The sequence below is a fragment of the Nomascus leucogenys genome, chromosome 11 (assembly GCF_006542625.1).
Source record: "Nomascus leucogenys isolate Asia chromosome 11, Asia_NLE_v1, whole genome shotgun sequence".
NCBI lineage: Eukaryota > Metazoa > Chordata > Mammalia > Primates > Hylobatidae > Nomascus > Nomascus leucogenys.
Window position 1 is genome coordinate 63,150,081 of NC_044391.1, and position 21,970 is coordinate 63,172,050.

General features: G+C 37.6%; 1 protein-coding gene and 1 non-coding gene across 23 annotated transcripts in view; both read left to right on the forward strand.

Moving 5' to 3' along the window:
• The window catches only part of PPHLN1 (periphilin 1), a 125,322-nt gene that overhangs the window by 61,690 nt on the left and 41,662 nt on the right, over window positions 1–21,970 (forward strand). For 20 of the 22 annotated variants that reach the window (XM_030822656.1, XM_030822658.1, XM_030822648.1 and 17 more), the window contains 3 exons: window positions 2,040–2,119; window positions 8,172–8,291; window positions 13,422–13,562. In XM_030822656.1, coding sequence (XP_030678516.1) covers window positions 2,040–2,119; window positions 8,172–8,291; window positions 13,422–13,562 — 341 coding nt within the window. Of the gene's footprint in view, window positions 1–2,039; window positions 2,120–8,171; window positions 8,292–13,421; window positions 13,575–21,970 lie in introns of those variants that run through there. The other 2 variants (XM_030822666.1, XM_030822667.1) reach the window with 1 other exon arrangement.
• Window positions 13,112–13,213, forward strand: LOC115837488. Its single transcript, XR_004032520.1, has one exon. It is a non-coding gene; the product is annotated as a U6 spliceosomal RNA (small nuclear RNA).

Below are 21,970 nucleotides of genomic sequence, written 5' to 3' on the forward strand. Positions count from 1 at the left end.
GCACCACCCTTCAGTGTTCCTTTGCTTCTGTACATGAAATTGGTTGGTAACGACTTAAATTAGCCTTTGAGCAGCTAAAATCAGGAAAGGTCTAAGACTATACTTCGGGATCATATGTTTGTAAAGGAAACACTAAGCAAAAGATCAACAGCTGCTTGTGACAAGTTTTTTTCCCCTCTGTGTCTAGCTGATATGTGCTAAAGAATTGAGCCTGTAATTATGCCTTTAATAAGCATAATGTGCTATGCTGATTGTTTCAGTGCCTTGTCTCCTTTGAAGGGACTGCTTATCTGAATAGGATTGGGAGGTCATTGCATCTTAGGCATAGAAAAGTGAGGCTCATCCTTTTATCTGATTTTTGAGTGCCTACCCTTTTCTTGAAGGACTTGAGCTAAGTAGGCCACAGATATTTGGAAATGAATAAGCTATAGCACTTGTTCCTCTGGGAGCTTTTGGTGTAATGGGATACACTGACACTATCACACTACAGTGTGAAATTTGCCACATGCAATGGAAATACAATAAGGAATGACTTAAGTAAATCATATTCTTGGCCATTTGGGATACAGTGGTGGTTCTTTTGAGTTTTAAGGTCTACAAGAACTTTTAAAGTGGCTTACGGTGAAAGCCTCTTGTAGTACCACAAGTTAAAAGACACTAGGGCTGTATCGTTCTCAGGCTGTTGGAGCTTAAAAATTGGAATACTCAGCCTAGGGCAGGAGTCCTCAACCTCTGCACAATTGACATGTAAGGCCAGTTAATTCTTTGTTGTTGGGGTGTCCCCCATAGCAGGATATTTGCCAGCCTCCCTGTTTTCTACTAAATATATGCCAGTAGCCCTCTCCCACTTGTGACAGTCAAAAATATCTGCACATACTACCAATGTCTGTAGAGGGGCGGTGCAAAATTGTCCTCAGTTAAGAACCACTGGGCTAAAGAAAGCGTTTTGGGTCTGTAGGACATTAGAAAGGTGTTATTCACCACTTTCCTAGGTGGTTGGAAGCCTTTGAGCCTCCAGGACCTTACTTATCTATCTTGGCTGTGGCAGGAAGAGCTTAAGAGGCTTTTTGACTGAAGCTGGCTTTGCCTCAGTTTCAAAGTCGTTTTATCTCTGCTTTTGCTCTTGACTGCTTTGCTGTTAATCCACTGTCCAGTCTCGACCAGCTTCTGTGTGACTCCAAATTTTATGCCACTTTCTCTTCTCATGTTATTAATTTTGTTAGTTTTTCTAGCAACAAAGGGCAGAGGATTATATATTTGACACATATAGACAATGAAATGTTTTTCTGTAGCAGCTCACTGTTACTAATTTTCAAGAGTATATTTAACTAAACCTATCTTTTAGGGAGTTGTTGAACCTGCTAAAGTAATATTGTTTAAATGTATTTTCTGGCTCAAGTTTCTATAAAAAATGATATACATACAGCACTATGTGAGTAAAGTGACTAAAGGTAAAGATTAGTGACTTTATCTCATACAGGTTTATTTTTAACCATTTAACAAATATTTGGGCATTCATTAATGCTAGGCACTGATTAATGCTCTGAATTATAGCTTTCTAACTTTATGTTTAAAACTGTCTAAACATTTCAGGAATATTTGCTAAAGTTCCTATGTAGATCCTCCTTGACCTACCCCTTGATTAACTAGTTCTCCTTGGTATCTATATAATAACTACCTTTGTATTTTTATTGTGATATATCAAAAATTAGCATTTAGGAGCATGGAAGAAGTAGCATTCATGGTTTTAAAATATGTTTTGCCTTTCTTGAAGTCTCTGTGGCTCCATGTTTCCTTACTGGCAGTGCTGTGGCCTAGACTGGCTTCTGTGATATCCTTTGGTTCCAGGTTATTTCAGATTGTTGATGGTGCTCAGCCTCTGAGAGGTAGTTTTAGCTATTAACCTATTTAATGTAGTAATGTAATGAAAAGTTTTAGTACTAAAATAAGTGTATGACCCCCCATTAATTCCATTAAAAATTACTTTATCGAAAACAAATTAGCTAGAAAAAAATTACATCTTATGTTTTCTTATATAGATAAAGAGAGGCCTGTCCAGTCTTTGAAAACATCAAGAGATACTTCACCCTCAAGTGGTTCAGCAGTTTCTTCATCAAAGGTTTGTTATATTTCTAAAATCACTTTAAAGAAGAATTACAAATTGAGATGGACTGACTAGTACAGATGCTTTTATTCTTTACTGTTATGCCAAGGGAGCTAATTTGCTGCATTTAAAAACTTAAATTTTTGGCTGGGTGTGGTGGCTCATGCCTGTAATCCCAGGACTTTGAGAGACTGAGATAGTAGGGAAAAGAAAGAGAGATCAGACTGTTACTGTGTCTTTGTAGAAAGGGAAGACATAAGAAACTCCATTTTGACCTGTACCCTGAACAATTGCTTTGCCCTGAGATGCTGTTAATCTGTAACTTTGCCCCAACCTTGAGCTCACAAAAACATGTGTTGTATGGAATCAAGGTTTAAGGGATTTAGGGCTATGCAGGATGTGCGTTGTTAACAAAATGTTTACAAGCAGTATGCTTGGTAAAAGTCATCGCCATTCTCCAGTCTCGATAAACCAGGGGCACAATGCACTGTGGAAAGCCGCAGGGACCTCTGCCCTGGAAAGCCGGGTATTGTCCAAGGTTTCTCCCCATGTGATAGTCTGAAATATGGCCTTGTGGGATGAGAAAGACCTGACCTTCCCCCAGCCCGACACCCGTAAAGGGTCTGTGCTGAGGTGGATTATTAAAAGAGGAAAGCCTCTTGCAGTTGAGATAGAGGAAGGCCACTGTCTCCTGCCTGCCCCTGGGAACTGAATGTCTTGGTATAAAACCCGATTGTACATTTGTTCAATTCTGAGATAGGAGAAAAACCGCCCTGTGGCGGGAGGCGAGACATGTTGGCAGCAATGCTGCTTTGTTATTCTTTACTCCACTGAGATGTTTGGGCGGAGAGAAACATAAATCTGGCCTATGTGCACATCCAGGCATAGTACCTCCCCTTGAACTTAATTGTGACGCAGATTCCTTTGCTCACATGTTTTCTTGCTGACCTTCTCCCTATTATCACCCTGCTCTCCTACTTCATTCCTCTTGCTGAGATAGTGAAAATAATAATAAAAACTGAGGGAACTCAGAGACCGGTGCCAGTGCAGGTCCTTGGTGTGCTGAGCGCCGGTCCCCTGGGCCCACTTTTCTTTCTCTATACTTTGTCTCTGTGTCTTATTTCTTTTCTCAGTCTCTCGTCCCACCTGACGAGATATACCCACAGGTGTGGAGGGGCAGGCCACCCCTTCATGAGATGGGGGAATTGCTTGAGGCCTGGAGTTCACAACTAGCCTCGGTAACATAGCAAGACTTTATTTTAAAAATTAAAAATTAGCCAGACGTGGTGGCATGCACCTGTAGTCCTAGCTATTCAGGAGGCTGAGGTGAGAGGATCACTTGAGCCCAGGAGGTTGAGCCAGCAGTGAGCTATGATTGCACCACTTCACTCTAGCCTGGGCGACAGAGCAAGACGCTGTCTCTGAAAAATAAAAACAGGCCGGGCACGGTGGCTCACACCTGTAATCCCAGCACTTTGGGAGGCTGAGGCGGGTGGATCAACGAGGTGAGGAGGTCGAGACCATCCTGGCTAACACAGTGAAGCCCTGTCTCTACTAAAAATACAAAGAATTGGCTGGGTGTAGTGGCTCATGCCTGTAATCCTAGCACTTTGGGAGGCCGAGGCAGGCGGATCACGAGGTCAAGAGATCGAGACCATCCTGGCCAACATGGTGAAACCCCGTCTCTACTAAAAATACAAAAAAATTAGCCGGCCATGGTGGCGGGCGCCTGTAGTCCCAGCTACTCAGGAGGCTGAGGCAGGGGAATGGCTTGAACTTAGGAGGCGGAACTTGCAGTGAGCCGAGATCACGCCACTGCACTCCAGCCTGGTAACAGAGTGAGACTCCGTCTCAAAACAAAAACAAACAAACAAAAAAACACAAAGAATTAGCCGGGTGTGGTGGCATGTGCCTGTAGTCCCAGGTACTTGGGAGGCCAAGGCAGGAGAATTGCTTGAATCCGGGAGGCGGAGGTTGCAGTGAGCTGAGATCACGTCACTGCACTTCAGCCTGGGTGACAGAGCGAGATCTGTCTCAAAAAAGCAAAAAACAAAACCCCTTACATTTTAAGTAACCACAGCTTGAAAATAGCACCCGAGTTTGCTATTTTCTATGAGAAAAATGGGCAGTTTTCTCATTGAATTTTTAACACAATCTATGCCAAATTTAGTACTTATTGCTGCAACCCATGTTCTCATCTTGACCATAACCAGGTTGGATGGGTTATATCTGGTGGATTGTGCTTTTATTTGGGGAGTTGGAAGTGTAGGCAGAGACCTAACATATATGGTGTATTTTTTCTCTTATTAATTCATACAGAAATCTTATGGTAGTAGGTACGTATCTCTATTCTATAGTAGAGTGAGGGCTCAGAAGTTATTAATTTCTTAAGGACATAGCTACCCCTCACTATGTCATTCTTCTCCTTCCTACCTTTCTAGCATCTCAAAACATAAATCCTCAGAAATTAAAAACTTGACAAGTTGCTGTTTCCTTCTGTTCTCTCCAGTTAGAAGTTCTCTTCACAGATATCATACCCTTTCTCTTAGCCATAACAGTTGTTACATCTGTTATCTGCTTTACTTCTTTTCGTTCTGCCTTTTATACTTTTTGGCTTTTCAGGAAGAGTAGATATCACCTAGCGGTCTATACTGGGTACTGGGGGGCAGCTGCTTCCCTGCCTCAGAAGGAAAAAAACTTCTTTGTGACAACTTGTATCTTTGGAACTTTCCCAGAAGTCTGAGGGTTCTGGGATTCTGGATTTTGAATAGCAAAGACCAATTGGATTATGGTTCTGTCTTAATCATATCAAGGGTGCTTTACCCACCTGGAAGACTGCCTTGGTTTTCATGTCAGGTAATAGATGAAAGAAGAGTAAATAGTACCTGCCTATCAAAGTCACTACAAAAATTCAAATTATTATATATGAAATATTTTCTCTGAAATATACTGCTATCTGAATGTAAGTTACAACATAGAGTTTTGTGCTACATGTTAAAATGTTTAGTGGAAAACAACCATGTTGGATTTTTAACTTCTTTTGTCTGATAGTTTCATGTAGATCAAGCTTGATCTACATACAATTGTGGCCCAGGATGGCTTTGAATGCAGCCCAACACAAATTCCTAAACTTTCTTAAAACATTACGTGATTTTTTCCTTTTTTTTTTTTTTAAGCTCATCAGCTGTTCTTAGTGTTAGTATATTCTATGTGTGGTCCAAGACAGTTCTTCTAATGTGGCCCAGGGAAGCCAAAGATTGGATGCCCCTGATGTAAATGTTTGCATTTTTTTTTCACAGACCGTAAAGTCTTTTTTTTTTTTTTTTGTATATAAAAATAGAGATGGGGTCTTGCTATGTTGCCCAGCCTGGTTTCAAATTCCTGGTCTCAAATGATCCTCCCACCTTGGCCTCCTAAAGTGCTAGGATTACAGGCATGAGCCTAGCCAGGCTATAAAATCTTAAAATGGAATCAAAATATCACAATATTAGATCCATAGTTATTTTATGTATTCGGAAGATAGCGCCCTCTTTGATTTGCCCAAGGTCACATGGTAGCTGTGGGGAGCTTTATCAGGTAGATTTCCTGATTTGGTGAACTCTTTGATGTAACATTATGGCTGCCCATATATTGGGATACTTTTTCAGAGTTTGATAGTTTCAAATGGTAGGTTTTCGAATGTGCAGACAGAATGACAATAAGTTATAGTAGGCTTTTGCTTCATTCTTTCTGAAGGGCAGAATGGAGTTTCACTCTGTCATCCAGGCTGGAGTGCAGTGGCATAATCTCGGCTCACTGCAACCTCCACCTCCCAGGTTCAAGCAATTCTCCTGCTTCAACCACCCAAGTAGCTGGGATTACAGGCGCCTGCCACCACACCCGGCTGATTTCTGTATTTGTAGTAGAGATGGGGTTTCACCGTGTTGGCCAGGCTGGTCTGGTCTCGCACTCCTTGACCTCGGGTGATCCGCCCGCCTCAGCCTCCCAAAGTGCTGGGATTACAGGTATGAGCCACTACGCCCAGCCGCTTCATTCTGTGCTAGAGAGAAGTCATATAATTGTTTTTGCTCTTTAATTTTCTGTTAAATAGGTATGCCCCCTCACCCCCTGAAAAAAAAAAAAAAACAACTTTCTTGGATATATTTGTGTTTGTATATGTGTTTTCTTCTTCTAACTAGCTTTTAAAAAAACCTTCTATTACTGAGTAATAATAAAAGTATTGCTTATAATACCTTTTTAACCTTATATATGGGCACGGCTTTGGAATGAGCTGTTTAAGCTTCCTCAATGGCTGTAGAATATACTTCATATAGATATATTGCTATAATATTCCAGTAAATATTATAGATGGCTAGCCAGTAATTTGATGAATTTAACAAGGTGTAGAAAAACATCAAATGACCTTTTCAGTTAAAAAAATGTCTAAGCCAGGCACGTTGGTTCATGCTTGTAATCCCAGCACTTTGGGAGGCTGAGGCAGGCAGATCACCTGAGCTCAGGAGTTTGAGACCAGCCTGGCCAACGTGGTGAAATCCCATCTCTACTAAAAATACAAAAATTATCTGGTTATGGTGGTGCGCATTTGTACTCCTAGCTACTTCGGAGGCTGAGGTTGGGGAATCGCTTGAACCCAGGAGGCAGAGGTTGCAGTGAGCCAAGATCGCAGCACTGCACTTCAGCCTGGGCGACAGAGTGAGACTCCATTCCCCCCACCCCTCCCAAAAAAGCCTAGATTTAAGTCCCAGCTCAGCATTTATTAGTGACTTTGAGCAGGTCACCATCATTCAGTTTTTTAGTTTATAAGTTGGGATAATAAAGCCTCTCTAATCACCTTCATGGAATTCTATTTAATTAAAGTACTTTTCTTGGTTCATAGATAAAAGCACTTTATAAATGGTAGTGCCCCATAAGTTCAGTGCCCAGCACTGTCATCCACAAGAGGTATATTTGGAATCGGTGATGTGACTTTAGAGAAGTAAAGCTTAGTAATAGAAGGTTTTTTAAGTAAGAGATGGTTATGCAACTAGGCATGGCAGGGCAAAGCTGATGAAAATGTATGCCAAGGAAGTAGAATGGAATCAGAGAATTACCATAATGGCCCTAAGGAAATAATTTTTAAATTTGTGCTTTACAATTCATATCTTATTTACAAAATAAGCCTTTAAACAGTACTGGGAGAATTATATCTGATCCAGAAAAGACATTTTACTTTCTTTATTTTTCTATTGAGCCCATGGGCTGATTGATTTTCAGATATGTTTTAGTATAATAGATTCACATCAGTGAATATGGAAAAGAAAGAAACACTAAGGTACCAAGCATTATTGTAGCTACTTCCAGATCTATTACCTCCTTCAATTCTCACAACTGCTTTGTAAAGTGAGCATTATTAACCCCTATTTTGTAAGTGAAGAAACCAAGGCTCATGGTGTCATAAGTTATGCATATAAAGTCATCTACCTAGCAAGTCATTAAACTACGATTCAAAGCCAGGTCTGTATATAACTGCAAAGCCCATACCTTGTTTAGTATTGTATGCAGTTAGATAAAGGAACTAGTAGTAGGATCAAAAAATGAAATTTAAGTTTAAAAATTTTGTGTAAGGAGTAGGATTTTTGTAACTCACTGTACACTGTAATAATAGCATATCTGTACGTTTCTGTTGTATTAGGAGTTTGCCTTACTGAAATTTAGACATTACTTATTTCATTCAATATGCTTAAAGGCACAAAGTTGAAATCAGTATGATGTCTTTTATATTCTAAATATAATTAGTATATGAGTTAATTGTCAGTGTCTTTTGCTTTGTTACTTAGATGAATTTCTAGAGTCTTATGTAAATGAAATTAAGAATTAGATCTGGTCTGTATGTCCCAAAGGAATAGCAATTACTTAAAGTAATTCCATGTTGAATATTTTTGAAGGAGGAAATAAAGAATGTACCTGCTCTCCATAGAAATTTGAAGGCTTATATGATTTTAAATGTAAGTGGAGTGTACTTCTTGGTGTATTTGAAGTTTAAAAGCCCTTGAGAATTGTAACAGAAATGTTCTTCTATTTTTATTAGGTGTTAGACAAACCCAGTAGGCTAACTGAAAAGGAACTTGCTGAGGCTGCAAGCAAGTGGGCTGCTGAAAAGCTAGAGAAATCAGATGAAAGTAACTTGCCTGAAATTTCTGAGTATGAGGTAAGGCATAATGTCTCCTTTATGTTTCACATCTGAAAGTTTTGTCTGGATTTTAAATTATGGGCGAAAAATATTTGGTTTATTCCCGTACTTCAAAATATATCCTCATGGATTACAGGTATTAAAATTACCACACAGAATGATAGTCTGAATATGAATGACTCTGAATTCAGTAATCACGCTTTGTCTGAATGTTTCCAGTAGTTTTGGGGTGTAAGAATAGTATAAATATGGAGTATAAGAAAAATGCATTACTTATATACTTCTTTTAATGGGCTTTGCTGTTAAAAGTATCTTAGGAAATCATGCTAAGCCTCTCGTTATAAACCAGTGAATTCAGAACAGAAATCTAATTTGACCTTGGATTGTGGACCATATTTATATTGCTTGTTATACTTCATGCAGATTATCTCATAAATATCCCAAGTAATAAAATTATTCATTGTCTGGGCAACCTGAGACCTTGATGAGTCTTGAATACCGAAAGATGGGAACATTTTTGGGACCATAGAAAAAGGTTTATGACATGTTTGTATTAACATATTTTGAAATGAACTGAAAAATTTCTGTATAAACGGTAACATCTCTAAAAGGGAAATATAGAAATTTTATGGGCACAATTAAGCTTTTAGATTCAGGATTTGGTACTATAGGAATTCTTTGACCTGACAGGTAGAGAATATAAAAATCTGTCCCGTGACAAATTATTTTTATTTGAAGGAGCATTCTGGCTTTTTGATTTATTTTTGGAATGACTTTTATAGAATGTTCTTTGATAAAAGGGATCAAGCATTGATATTGTATGTAAAAATAATACTTAACTACATCTTTATACAGTGAAAAGATCCTTTCCAAAGTAACCATGTACACTGCTCATAAAAAGTACAAACCCTGTCAGAACTTACGCAAATAGAGCCTTTCTTTTTAAAAATGCTGATCTGTCTTTTAGATATCAATTGTTCTTAAGTGGGTCAAAGTTTCCTCCTTATTGTGGCTATAATAATAGATATTTATGCATATTCTCCAGTAAATGTATCAAAAACACCAAGCTGTTCCTTCTTGGTACTTTTCCAGCACTATTTAAAAGCGTGAACAATACATTTCAGTAATACATTTAATTGGATTATTTTGGTTATTTTCTCTAATAATTTAGAATAATGTTTCTATATTAATCATTGACAATTATGCTTCAAAATTGCTGCTTTGGAATATTGGTAGTTTGTTTTATAGAACCAAAAACTTCCAAAAAGAATAATTTCTTTACTTACGTTATCTTCAATTAGCAAGGCTTTATTAATGTATGAACATTAATAGTATATTTATCATCCCTTCTCCCATCATTTTTTATCTCAGGTTTTTATAAAAGCTCACTACTGTTCTCAAATTTAAATATTCTACTTGAGTTCTCTCATTTCTTGAATGCATCTTGACACTGAATAATCCATGAGTGACTTTGGATCTAGAAAGACTTTTTAAACATCTTTTTTTTCCTCTAAAATTTGCTCAGAATTTGCTAGATTTCAAATTAATGAAAAGTAAATAACCCTAAAAAAATCTGTAAGTTGAGTCATAGGTCACACATGTTCTTTTGTTGGATCAAAGGCAAGATATGTGAGAGTAGCACTGATAACCATAATATGTTTATTTGTGTATATCATTAATGTTGAACAGCAGCATCAATTTCATCCCATTCTCTAAACTATTTTTCTACTTAGATTGATACTTTTTCATACTGGAAATAAAGCATTTGGGAAATTTTTGAGATAATTTTTGTAAACTTAGTCCCATATCATATTAATATTTTTCTCTTGTACTTTTGCTTATTAATATTTTTGCTAATTTGTTCTCAGGCTATTGTTAAATAGTTACTCATTTCAGTGGTCCATGCTTTTTGAGAAATATAATTTTGGCCTTGGTCCTGTAAATTGATATCTAATTTGACAGAATAGCCTAGAAAGAGGAAAGACCTTTGATGCCAAGCAAGAGTTTGGCAAAGTACCGTGTGTGTGTGTGTGTGTGTGTGTGTGTGTGTGTGCACGCGCATGTGCGTGTCTGTTTAATTGTGGCAATATTTTATTTTATATGAGCGTTTTAAGTAATGGTTCATGTACTTCAGAAATTGTGTAAATTTCATTATTATGAGCTGAGATAGATAGAATGCTTAAGTTTCCACCTTATCTTCACTTGCTGCCATCATTATAGTTCTAAGCAATTTGTTTGGGAAAACGTAGTTTATAGAAAGTCCAGTGAAATTGAAGGCAAATTCAATTATATACTTAAATATTCAGGCATGTTGTGGTTCCTGCCACTTTTCAGTTTTATACTTTCATCTTTTTGGCTCTACTACAGCATTTCTCAATGTATTTGACAGCATATCTGAAAGGTCTTAATGGTCTGAGGAAGAAAAAAAAAGATTCTAGTAGCCAGGTTATTTGGGAGCTGCTAAGTTTAAAAGCGTTAGGTTTGTTTTGATATTTCAGCACTTTTTAGAGATTTTAATGTGTTATTAATATGTTCATCTGTGTTCAGTAAGAGGATAATGAAAGAGTTTGCATAATTTACCAGACTTTTGACTATGTAATTTTTTTCACAGCATGTATTTCAGGATTAGTGTTTTAAGGCACACTTAAAAAAATACTGTACTGGTTTTCTTATGGTTTATTTAAATTCACTAAATATGCATTGTATATCTACCTGTGTCAGACATTGCTTTTGAGGTACCATCCTAGCCATCAAGAAGGTTGCAGTCAAGTTTTGTAGAGATATAATTTGCTGTCCTTAAACAAATAGCTGTGAGAGTTTTCTTTTGGTTGTCAGAATGAAAAGAAAATTATTTGAAGGATATTAGAATGTCCTGGTAGATGAGACCTAGGCAGGAAGATTGTTTGAGGCCAGGAGTTGGAGACCAGCCTGGGCAATGTACTGAGGTCTTGTCACTACAAAAAAAAAAAAAAAAAAGCTGAGTGTGGTGGCCCGTTAGTCCTAGCTACTCAGGAGCTAAGGTGGGAGGATCACTTGAGCCCAGGAATTGAAGTTTGCAGTGAGCTGTGATCACACCATGGCCCTCCAGGCTGGGTGACAGAGCAAGACCCTGTCTCAAAAAAAAAAAAAGAAAGGGGGACGGGGGGGCAGGTACACTGGCTCACACCTGCAAAAATAGTGGGACTCCGTCTGTACAAAAAAAAAAAATCCATAAAAAATTAGCTGGGCCTGGTGGCATGTGCCTGTAGTTCTAGCTGTTCAGGAGGCTGAGGTGAGAGGATCTTGCTTCTGGATGATTGAGGCTGCAATGAGCTGTGACTGCATCACTGCACTCCAGCCTGGGTGGCAGAGCAAGACCTTGTCTCAAAAAAAAAAAAAAAAAAGTCTCAATAGAACAGGTCACTTCCTGCTATAGAGGAAAAATTTAAAATTTATGACTTATGTTGTTTTCACATATAGGATGTTATTTTTGGCTTCAATGTCTGTGCTTATTCTGTCCCTGGTCTAGAATGACCATCTCCCATGGCTGTCTTTCAAATTTATACTCATTCATTGGAATCACTAGTGTTGGAGATAATACAACTCAAGATCTTGATTCCACTTTTCTACCTACTGTAAAATTTTATGCCACTTTATATTTCATTGATGACCTTAATTTTTTTGCCTAGCGATATATGTTGAATGTATCTCAAACACTTGCTTTGTTTTCCCTGCAGTACCTTGGACATACATATCTAATTGAAATAAATTTAATTACTAATGAGCTCTTTTAAATTAACTGTCAGTTTTTTTTTTCCCTTTTTCACTTGCTTTTTGTTTCTGAAAGCTCCTGTCTTCTCTGATGTACTTTCTTTGCTCACCAGTTTACATATTGTCTGTGTCTTAGTTTTGTGTTGCAGTAACAGAACACCGGGGACTGGGCAATTTACAAAGAATGTTGCTAGTGGAATTCTTTTCTTAAATGATTTTTATGCTTTTGGTATAAGTCCCTTAACATATGTAACTCAAACTTGTAAAAAAACTAGGGTTGTTTGTTTTTTGAGACGGTGTCTTGCTCTGTCGCCAGGCTGGAGTGCAGTGGCGCTGGCGTGATTTTGGCTCACTGCAACCTCTGCCTCCCGGGTTCAAGTGATTCTCTTGCTGGGATTACAGGCACCCGCCACCATGCCCAGCTCATTTTTGTATTTTTAGTAGAGGCAGGTTTTCACCATGTTGGCCAGTATGGTCTTGATCTCTTGACCTGGTGATCTGCCTGCCTCGGGGTTTTTTTTTTTTTTTTGGTAGATCATACATGTATGTGTCAGAAATTCAAATGGCACCAAAGTATTTACAATGTGGCTCTTCTTTGCTGCTGCTTCTAAGTTGTTACTGTTGTAACAACTCCTTTGATAATTTTTTTCTGTAGTGTCCTTCCAGAGATAGTCTATGCATATATGTGTTCCAATATTTAATCCCCCACCTGACTGTTTTAGACATAATTCACAGTATACTTATTCGTTTTTCAATTGGTCTAAAACTGAAGTGATCATTATTGATTTGTGGGGTTTTCTTTTTAATGATTTCAGTGAATTGTTAGGCTACAGGAGCAAGGTGATTTAACTTCTAAAAATACAGCCTTTTCTCATATTTCCTTTAAGTATATTTCTTTATGTGTGTACAACACCTCTCACTTCCATTTGGACTTTTTCTTCTCAGTATTTCGTAAACTGATCACTTAAGGAATAGTCATGGGACAAGAATTTTTTATCTGTATCTTAATATAATGTGAAATAATATTTTGGAATCGAATAGGCCTAGAGGCTTTGTCTTACCTAAAATTTAAAAAGTAACAGTCTCACTTGCTTTGGCAGCACATACACTAAAAATTGGAATGAAACAGAAGATTAGCATGGCCCCTGCGCAAGGATGGCACGCAAATTCATGAAGTGTTCCATATTAAAAAAAAAAAAAAAAAGTAGCAGTCATTTCCTCTTTAATCCATTTCACATATGCTCATTATGCATAGTGAAACGGAGAGAGTTTTCTTTTTCTTAAAACATGTTAAATCTAGCACTTAATACAATTTGCCAGTTAGTGCCTATACACAACCATCTGAAATGCCCTATGTTTTTAAAGAAAATAATTAAAGATTTCTAATTCCTTTTCAAGGCGGGATCCACAGCACCATTGTTTACTGACCAGCCAGAGGAACCTGAGTCAAACACAACACATGGGATAGAATTATTTGAAGATAGTCAGCTAACCACTCGCTCTAAAGCAATAGCATCAAAAACCAAGGAGATTGAACAGGTGAGAATCTAATTGTCTTCATGTACATAATTTTTGTTTGTGTTGCTTTGCACATGTAAACATTTATTGAATAAATATGCTTCATTTCTTTTTCTACCTGTAACTCTAAAACTACAACTTAAAAAATTATAAAAATTGTTTGAGTTGACCTCACAGTCAGTTCAATCAGTATGGTCCCCCACCTGGATTATTTATTTTTAAATAAAAAACAAACTTCTTTTTTACAGACTATTAATATTCTAGTTAGTATGAAGCAATTAAAAATTATTAAAGTTAATAGGGATGGGATGGAAGAAATGTTCAATGTAGCAAAATGTTAGCAAATGTTATTTTTGAATATTGGGATTAAGATGTTTCTTATGTTTTTCATTATACTTTAAGGTAGTTTCCAAATATTAAAGGAAAAATAAAGAATACTATTTCAGTCTAGTTTTTTAGTGAAGTCATTCTGAAAAGCAAGACTTTGTTTTTAATGTGCAACTATTATAGGGTTATTATCATTTTATGAGGATTAAATGAAGTAAATGCGAAAGGGTTTTATAAAATGTAACATTTTGTACAGGTGCTTATTGATGTTGTTACTCTCTAGTGCATTGAATAAATGTAATTACATTGATAATATTCTAAAAACTATTGGAAATTAAGAACAAAGTGAAAACTTTTCTCTAGGTGCTGTCCAATTTCCACATCAATTAAATCCGTTTCCTTTCGTTGGATGGGGATGGTCTCAAATCCTAGATGTGACTGTGTAGCTTATGTTAATGTCACACTAATGTGAAAAGATAAGAACCAGAGGCCGGGTGCGGTCGCTCATGCCTGTAATCCTAGCACTTTGGGAGGCTGAGGCGGGTGGATCACGAGGTCAGGAGATCAAGACCATCCTGGCTAACATGGTAAAACCCCGTCTTTACTAAAAATACAAAGAAATTAGCCAGGCGTGGTGGGGGGCACGTGTAGTCCCAGCTATTCAGGAGCCTGAGGCAGGAGAATGGCGTGAACCCGGCAGGCGGAGCTCGCAGTGAGCCGAGATCGCGCCACTGCACTACAGCCTGGGCGACAGAGCGAGACTCTGTCCCAAAAAAAAAAAAAAAAAAAGAACCAGAATAGGAAATTTGTCATGCAAACCATTAGAGTTTCAAAATGAAGGTGGTCAGCAGTATCAGATGCTTAGAGGAATATGAGGAAAATGGAGACTGAGAACATTCTGTTTAATTTGGTGATTGAGAGGCAGTTGGTACCTTTCAAGATACCAATTAAATAACAGCATAAGTAAAAGGTTTGCTCAGTATATCTATCTTTAACACAAAGACGAATGTCATTATTTTATATAAAATTACTGTTGTTTTTTTTCTTGACATATGTTTTTATTTCCTTTTCTCCCGTTACCATTATGGATGCTCTGTGAAAACAAGGGCTTTGTTTTGTCTTATTTACTGCTACATCTGCCATCACCGAGAACAGTATGTATAGTAGGCTTACAATAAATACTTGTTGCATGGATGACAGGTGGAGTCATAAACCTGCAAGTGACCTTTGAGTAGTCCCTAAGTACTGTATAGAATCTCACAGCCTGTTGCTCAGGCTGATCTCAAGCTCTTGGCCTCAAGTGATCCTCCTATCTCAGCCTCCCAAAGTGCTGTAATTATAGGTGTGAGCCACTGTGCTAAGATGCAGTTCTTAAAAGGAGAGGTTCTCTTAAGAATGTAACTGGTAGAAAAACTTGACTGAAATAACAGGGGAGAGCGAGACCCTGTCTCTCTCTCTCTCTCTCTCTCTCTCTCTCTCTCTCTGTCACACACACACACACACACACACACGTGTGCACAAGTGGCTATACTCTGTATGCTGTTCAGTATTCTTAGAGATCATTCCGTAGCCCATTATTAATAGATATTTACATCTGTTGTGAACCATGTTTTCAAATACAGTCCCTGATTTCTCCGTATTTTTTAAAAGATATGCATGTATATTTTTAATGAGTAAAGCATTACATTTAAAATGAACAATTCTGGGAGGTTTTTGGTTTAATACTGTGGATGTCACATGCCAGGTTTGAGAGTAATCGGAATATGAGTTTGCAGAGAATCTTAATTTCTTGCTTGTACCAGTCACTGTCAACCTTTCTTAAAAATTGTGTTTGTAAATACAATTAATAAAGCCTAAACCAAAACAATTGCAGGGATGTGCCTGAAAATATTTTTTAAATATATTATACTCTTCAAATTACAAAAACTTGCCATGTGTAGAAGGACAAGTCTATCTCTCTTTATTTTTATTTGGTAGATAATAAATGAAAAAAGATCAAGTACCATGAATTCATTTTTAAACCTCTTTGGCTCTTTCAGAACACTCTCCTAATATAATGCTGTTTTATGAAAATGTTTATTTTTCTACCTATAAGCGGGGGTCCCCAACCCCTGGGCTTGTGGACCGCTACCGGTCTGGGGCCTGTTAGGAACCGGGCATCACAGCAGGAGGTGAGTGGCCATGGGGAGGGGGGAGGGAGGGCGGGGGAGTGAGCATTACCTCCTGAGCTCTACTGCTTGTCAGATCAGTGGTGGCATTAGATTGTCGCAGAAGCGCAGACCCTATTGTAAACTGCAGACGCGAGGGATCTAGGTTGTGTGCCCTCTCACTCCTTCCATGGAAAAATTGTCTTCCTTAAAACTGGTCCCTGTTGCCAAAAAGGTTGGTGTCTGCTGCCTATAAGTATGCTATCTTTTGAAAAAAGGGCTGATTATGTATTCATCAGGTAATTTATAGTTAAAATATAAATAGGAATCATTTTAGATATAGGGAGGGTACCATTTTGAGGTATTTTTTGTTGTTGTTTATTTGTTTGTTTTTTGAGACAGAGTCTCACTCTGTCGCCCATGCTGGAGTGCAGTGGCACAATTACAGCTCACTGCAGCCTCCACCCCCCAGGCTCAACCAATCCTCCCACCTCAGCCTCCTGAGTAGCTGGGACTACAAGTGTGTGCCACCACTCCCAGCTAATTTTTTTTTGTATTTTTTGTAGAGATGGGATTTCACCTTGTTACCCATGTTGGTCTCCAAATTCTGGGCTCGAGAAATCTACCCACCTATTACAGGTGTAAGCCACCGCACCCAGCCCATTCTGAAGTTTTTCAACATAAAGAAATAGAGTAATCAGGGACACTTGGGGAAAGGGATTGATTATTTTGGTGTTCTTTTCTTTCTTTTAACTTCAAAACACTTATCCTGAATATTTTTTGTTTCTGTAAAGACAGTTTTTATTATAGTCATAGCTATGCCAGCCTTGTTATGTGAAATTTTACTTCTTAGCCGTTTAGGAACCCCTTTCCTTATTAAAATTAGCTAAGAAAAATTGAGTTAATTCAGACTTTATTTTGTTGATTGTTTAGTTATTAGCTTTATTAAGAGCCTTTTGTAAGTCTAAATCTACTTAATATATTTTTTATTTTGAATTCCGTACTATCACCATTTGTGCTACCATATGGGCTACTTTACTAGCTTTTCTTCGCTTTTCCCTCCAAATAAAAGGATTGGGCTGAATAATCTTAGGTCCCTTCCTGATCTAAATCAAACTGAAAATTAAAAGTTAAATATTACTTTTTCTGTACACAGTTGTGTGTAGTAATTTCATATTTAACTATAAAATTTTAAGTCGCTTTTTTTTTTTTTTTAAATACTTCTTGAGGACACAGGGCTCTTACATTAAAATAAGTTTTTAAATAACCTTCCAATATACCACTGTTATGTCAGTCAGTAATTAGTATTTGTTGAGCTAATGAATTGTGCAGAGCAGGTTTTCTTCCATAAATAAGGTGTTACATTTAAGTGTAAGTGTTGTAGCTGTGGCCCTCTTCTCTTCTTACAGTGTCTCATTTCAGCTACTACTCATTGCCTGATGATTCCCAGCACTCACTAGCTCTTGCTCTTTCTCATATATGATCTTTTTTGTTTTACATTTAAAGAGGCTAGAAGTAAAGATTAGTCAAATGTACAGTCTTGAAAATGTTAACTAGAGTTGTGGACATGGAAAATAATCAGCTTTTAGCATATGATGGATTCCAATGAAATTGTTTTCAAAGTAGTAGTAGCTGTATCTATTGTTGTAGGTTCAAGATCTAAGCATTTCATAGTAACCTTACATAATAGAAACATTCTTTGTTTTTCCTTTTTATCCGAGCAAGTAACCAATGTTCTTAAAAGTGCAGCTCTCACCACTATCTTGTCTAGACATCAAGTCTACTCTACTGTATTTAACAATCCATTATTACCAACCACTTGTTCAGATTTTACATATATACAGTTAGTAAAATATACTCACATAAGATTTACCTCTGAAAGTCTGGATTCCCAAAACAACTTGAAGAGAAATGATTTATTTTGACCAAATTTCAAAGAGTTTGAAAGTTACAGATTACCAGATTCTGGTCATGCTGTTACTGCAGAAGCTTGTTAAAGTGAAAGTATAAAGTTTTTATTTTAAGAGAATCTAAAAGCTATCTCTATAAGATAATTTGTATCATATTTAAAAGCAAGCATCTCTTAAAGGTAATTTAGTTATTTTGTACCTGATATCTCTTTAGGAAGTTTGATGAATCTGTTAAGATGTTATATTTACATCAAATATAAAATATAGACAGTACAGATACCAAGTCTTATAAGAACCATGCTTAAAATGATATGAGTACCTTAAGGGGTGAGGCCAACCTTATCCTTGGGGATGTTACCACTGAAACAAAAAATACCCAGTTATAAAGCAGTTCCAGTAAAGGTATTCCCCATGGCATAAACCCAAGTATAAGCTTCATTTTCTCACCTCTTCTCCTCATCCACTCTCTACCAGTGTTAGGTAAGGATTTTACCTAGTGGTTCCAACTTACTGTCCCATGCTACTCAATTTTGTTTTCTTAAGTCAACAATTTTTTTTAGTCTCTGAGTATTTCATGGTAAGGACATTTATAAGTGGCATGGTGTAATGAACACTTGGTGCTTCCACTTAGTGTTTTCACATCTTAGAGACCTTTTCCCCTTTTTTTTTTGTTTTCTTTTTTTTGAAACGAGGTCTCACTACATTCTGTAATTGTAAGTTCTCTCGCAGAATTGACAACCTATTATATGTGAAAGCCCTTTATGTATGAAATCACCATACAGGTGGTTAATGGTAGTGTTAAGTAATACTTTCTGCCTGTTTCTTTGCAGCTTTGCAATATTGATTACTTTCAAATTATTTCTTAAGAATATTTTAGGCTGGGCACAGTGGCTCACGCCTGTAATCCCAGCACTCTGGGGGGCCCAGGCGGGTGGATCACTTGAGGCCAGGAGTTCGAGACCAGGCTGGCCAACATAGTGAAACTCCATCTCTACTAAAAATACAAAAATTAGCCCAACATGGTGGTGGGTGCCTGTAATCCCAGCTACTCAGGAGGCTGAGGCCAGATAATCACTTGAACCTGGGAGGCGGAGGTTGCAGTGAGCCGAGATCGCGCCATTGCACTCCAGCCTGGGCAACAAGAGCAAAACTCCGTCTCAACAACAACAACAACAACAACAACAACAACAAAAAGAATATTTTATAGAAGTTTGTGATATAGGTTTACCTCTGAAAGGTGATTTTCTGGTCAGCGTCAAGGTTTGGGCTATTTGCCTCTTCACTTCTTTTGGTTTGTTGTTTTTTTCCTTTTCCCCACCTCCTTCCTAATTTGTTCAAAATGAAATGTAAAAATACTGTTAAAAAATATTTGTTTTGCAGCCGGGCGCGGTGGTTCACGCCTGTAATCCCAGCACTTTGGGAGGCCGAGGCAGGCGGATCACAAGGTCAGGAGTTCGAGACCAGCCTCACCAACATGGTGAAACCCTGTCTCTACTAAAAATACAAAATTAGCCGGGCATGGTGGCCCATGCCTGTAATCCCAGCTACTCAGGAGGCTGAGGCAGGAGAATCGCTTGAACCCAGGAGGCGGAGGTTGCAGTGAGCCAAGATTGCGCCATTGCACTCTAGCCTGGGTGATAGAGTGAGACTCCATCTAAAAAAATAAAAATAAAATAAATTTTTTTTGCTTATTTTGGGGGACTTTGTGATTTTGCTTTCACATTTTTCATTTGGCTTGCTCTTTTTATCTCAGTGTTCCTTATCTGTTTTGCTTGATATAAGACATAGCATAAAAAGATTAATGTTTCCTCCTTCTTAGAATTCTCTACCGGACGTCCCTCTCTTTTCCTGAAGCATAAGTTGTTCTCATACTTTCCCCTTCATCTGTCATCTCTCATTTTTAAGATGTGATCTGTCTTGAAACATCTGCTGTCCTCTCTTAACTATTGTTTAATTCAGGTATTGTGCCAGAAGAGAACAAACATGTATGTTTTATATGCACTTGAGTGCTGACTACAATTACAATGTGAGTTAATTGATATTCTCAGTCCATTTATAAGAAACATTTTAAAAGCTGCACTAAGAAAGTCTCATGTTTTACTTAAAGGTAACTTGAAAGTAAACACTAGAAGTGAATTGATGATTGTCTAATGTCTGGTTTATTGGGAGCTAATTATGTTATCTTTCGTTGTTTTTCTTTCCTTACGCTTCCTCTTTCTTTGCATTTTTTATTTTTGGGGGTTTTAAAAAGAAAACCATTATAGGAAATCAGACAATGCAATATATGTCATTTCTGTTTTGAATACTTATTTACATGAATTAGCTGGGGGAATATTTGTAGGGGTTTTTTGGTCTGTCTGAAAGCCAGATCTTAAGATTTTTAATCCCTCAGTTATTTGAACTTGGGGGAAAAGTGAGCAGTTCAGCATAATTTAATTTTCCAGTTGGCTGAAGTTAGCCATGCTAAACTCTGCTATGTTTGTTATTATGTTTTGCTTTTTTAAAAAATCACTTTTAGTGATGTATGCAATACAGAAAGAAGAGTGTTCAGAACCTAGTTGTTAATCTGAGTGATTTTTTCCACGAAGCAAATACTTGTAAGAACTACCATTCAAGGCAAGAAATAGAATATTACCAGCACCCAAGAATCCCTTCATCTCCCCTCCTAACCTTTACCCCCTTCAAGGTAACTACTAAATTGATTCTTGACATTATAGTTTAGTCTGTTTTTTTTTTTTTTGAGACAGAGTCTTGCTCTGTCACCCAGGCTGGAGTGCAGTGGTGCGATCTTGGCTCACTGCAAACTCCGCCTTCTGGGTTCATGCCATTCTCCTACCTCAGCCTCCCGGGTAGCTGGGACTACAGGCATCTGCCACCATGCCCAGCTAATTTTTTGTATTTTTAGTAGAGACGGGGTTTCCCCTGTTAGCCAGGATGGTCTCGATCTCCTGACCTCGTGATCCGCCTGCCTCAGCCTCCCAAAGTGCTGGGATTACAGGCGTGAGCCACCGCGCCCGGCCTCTGTTTTTGAACTTTATACAAATAGAATCACATGGAATATAGTATTTGTGTCTAGCGTCTTTTGTTCAAAATTATGTTTATAAGATTCGTTGATGTTGTTACATGTTATATATCTCCTTATGGTTTTAATTTGCATTTCCCTGATTAGTGATGCTGAGGACCTTTTCCTATGGTTATTGGCACATGAATATCCTTTTTTGTAAAATGCCTATTGAAATTCTTGTCCATTTTTCTAATTAGTTATCTTTTTCTTAAGTTGATTAGTAGAAGTTCTTTATGTATTCTGAGTACAAGTTGGTTATATGTGTTGTAGATATTTTTCCCATTTTGTAGCATTCTTTTGATATCTTTGGAGGAATAAAAGTTCTTAATTTTATTGTAATCTCTACTTTTCAATCTTTTCTATTATTGTTATTTGTCTTACTATTTAAAATTTCTAGAAGCTTTCTTATTTTGTATTTTACATTGAGTTATAGTCATCTGAAAATGATTTTATGTATAGTTTGTATCAAATATAGCAGGGATCAAAATTGTTTTCCACTTGGACATCAATTTGACCCCAAACCATTTGTTGGAAAGATCATATGTTTCTCCCTACTCTGCATTGACCCCTGAGTTATAAGACATCCATGTAGGTCTGTATGAATCTGTTTCTGGACTCCATTCCATTGCTCTGTTGATCCTGCAACAATACTACCCCATCTTCATTATTATAGCTTTCATAAGTCTTGATATATGTAGAGCTAGTCTTCCTACCTTGTTTTTCTTTTTTAAGAGTGTGTCTGTACTTGGAGCTTTGAATTTTGTAGAAATTTTAGAGTCAGTTTTTCAAACTCTCAGAGACAATAAACAAAGCCTGTTGAGATCCTGGCTCAGGATATCTCAAGAAGTTATAGTTCAGCTGGCAGCCAGGGCTACAGGGCTACAGAGCTACAGACGTGACTGGAGCTGGTAGATTCACTTCCGTGCTCATTCACATGCTGTTGGCAGAAGATTTTGGTTCCTTTCCTTGCCATATGGGCCT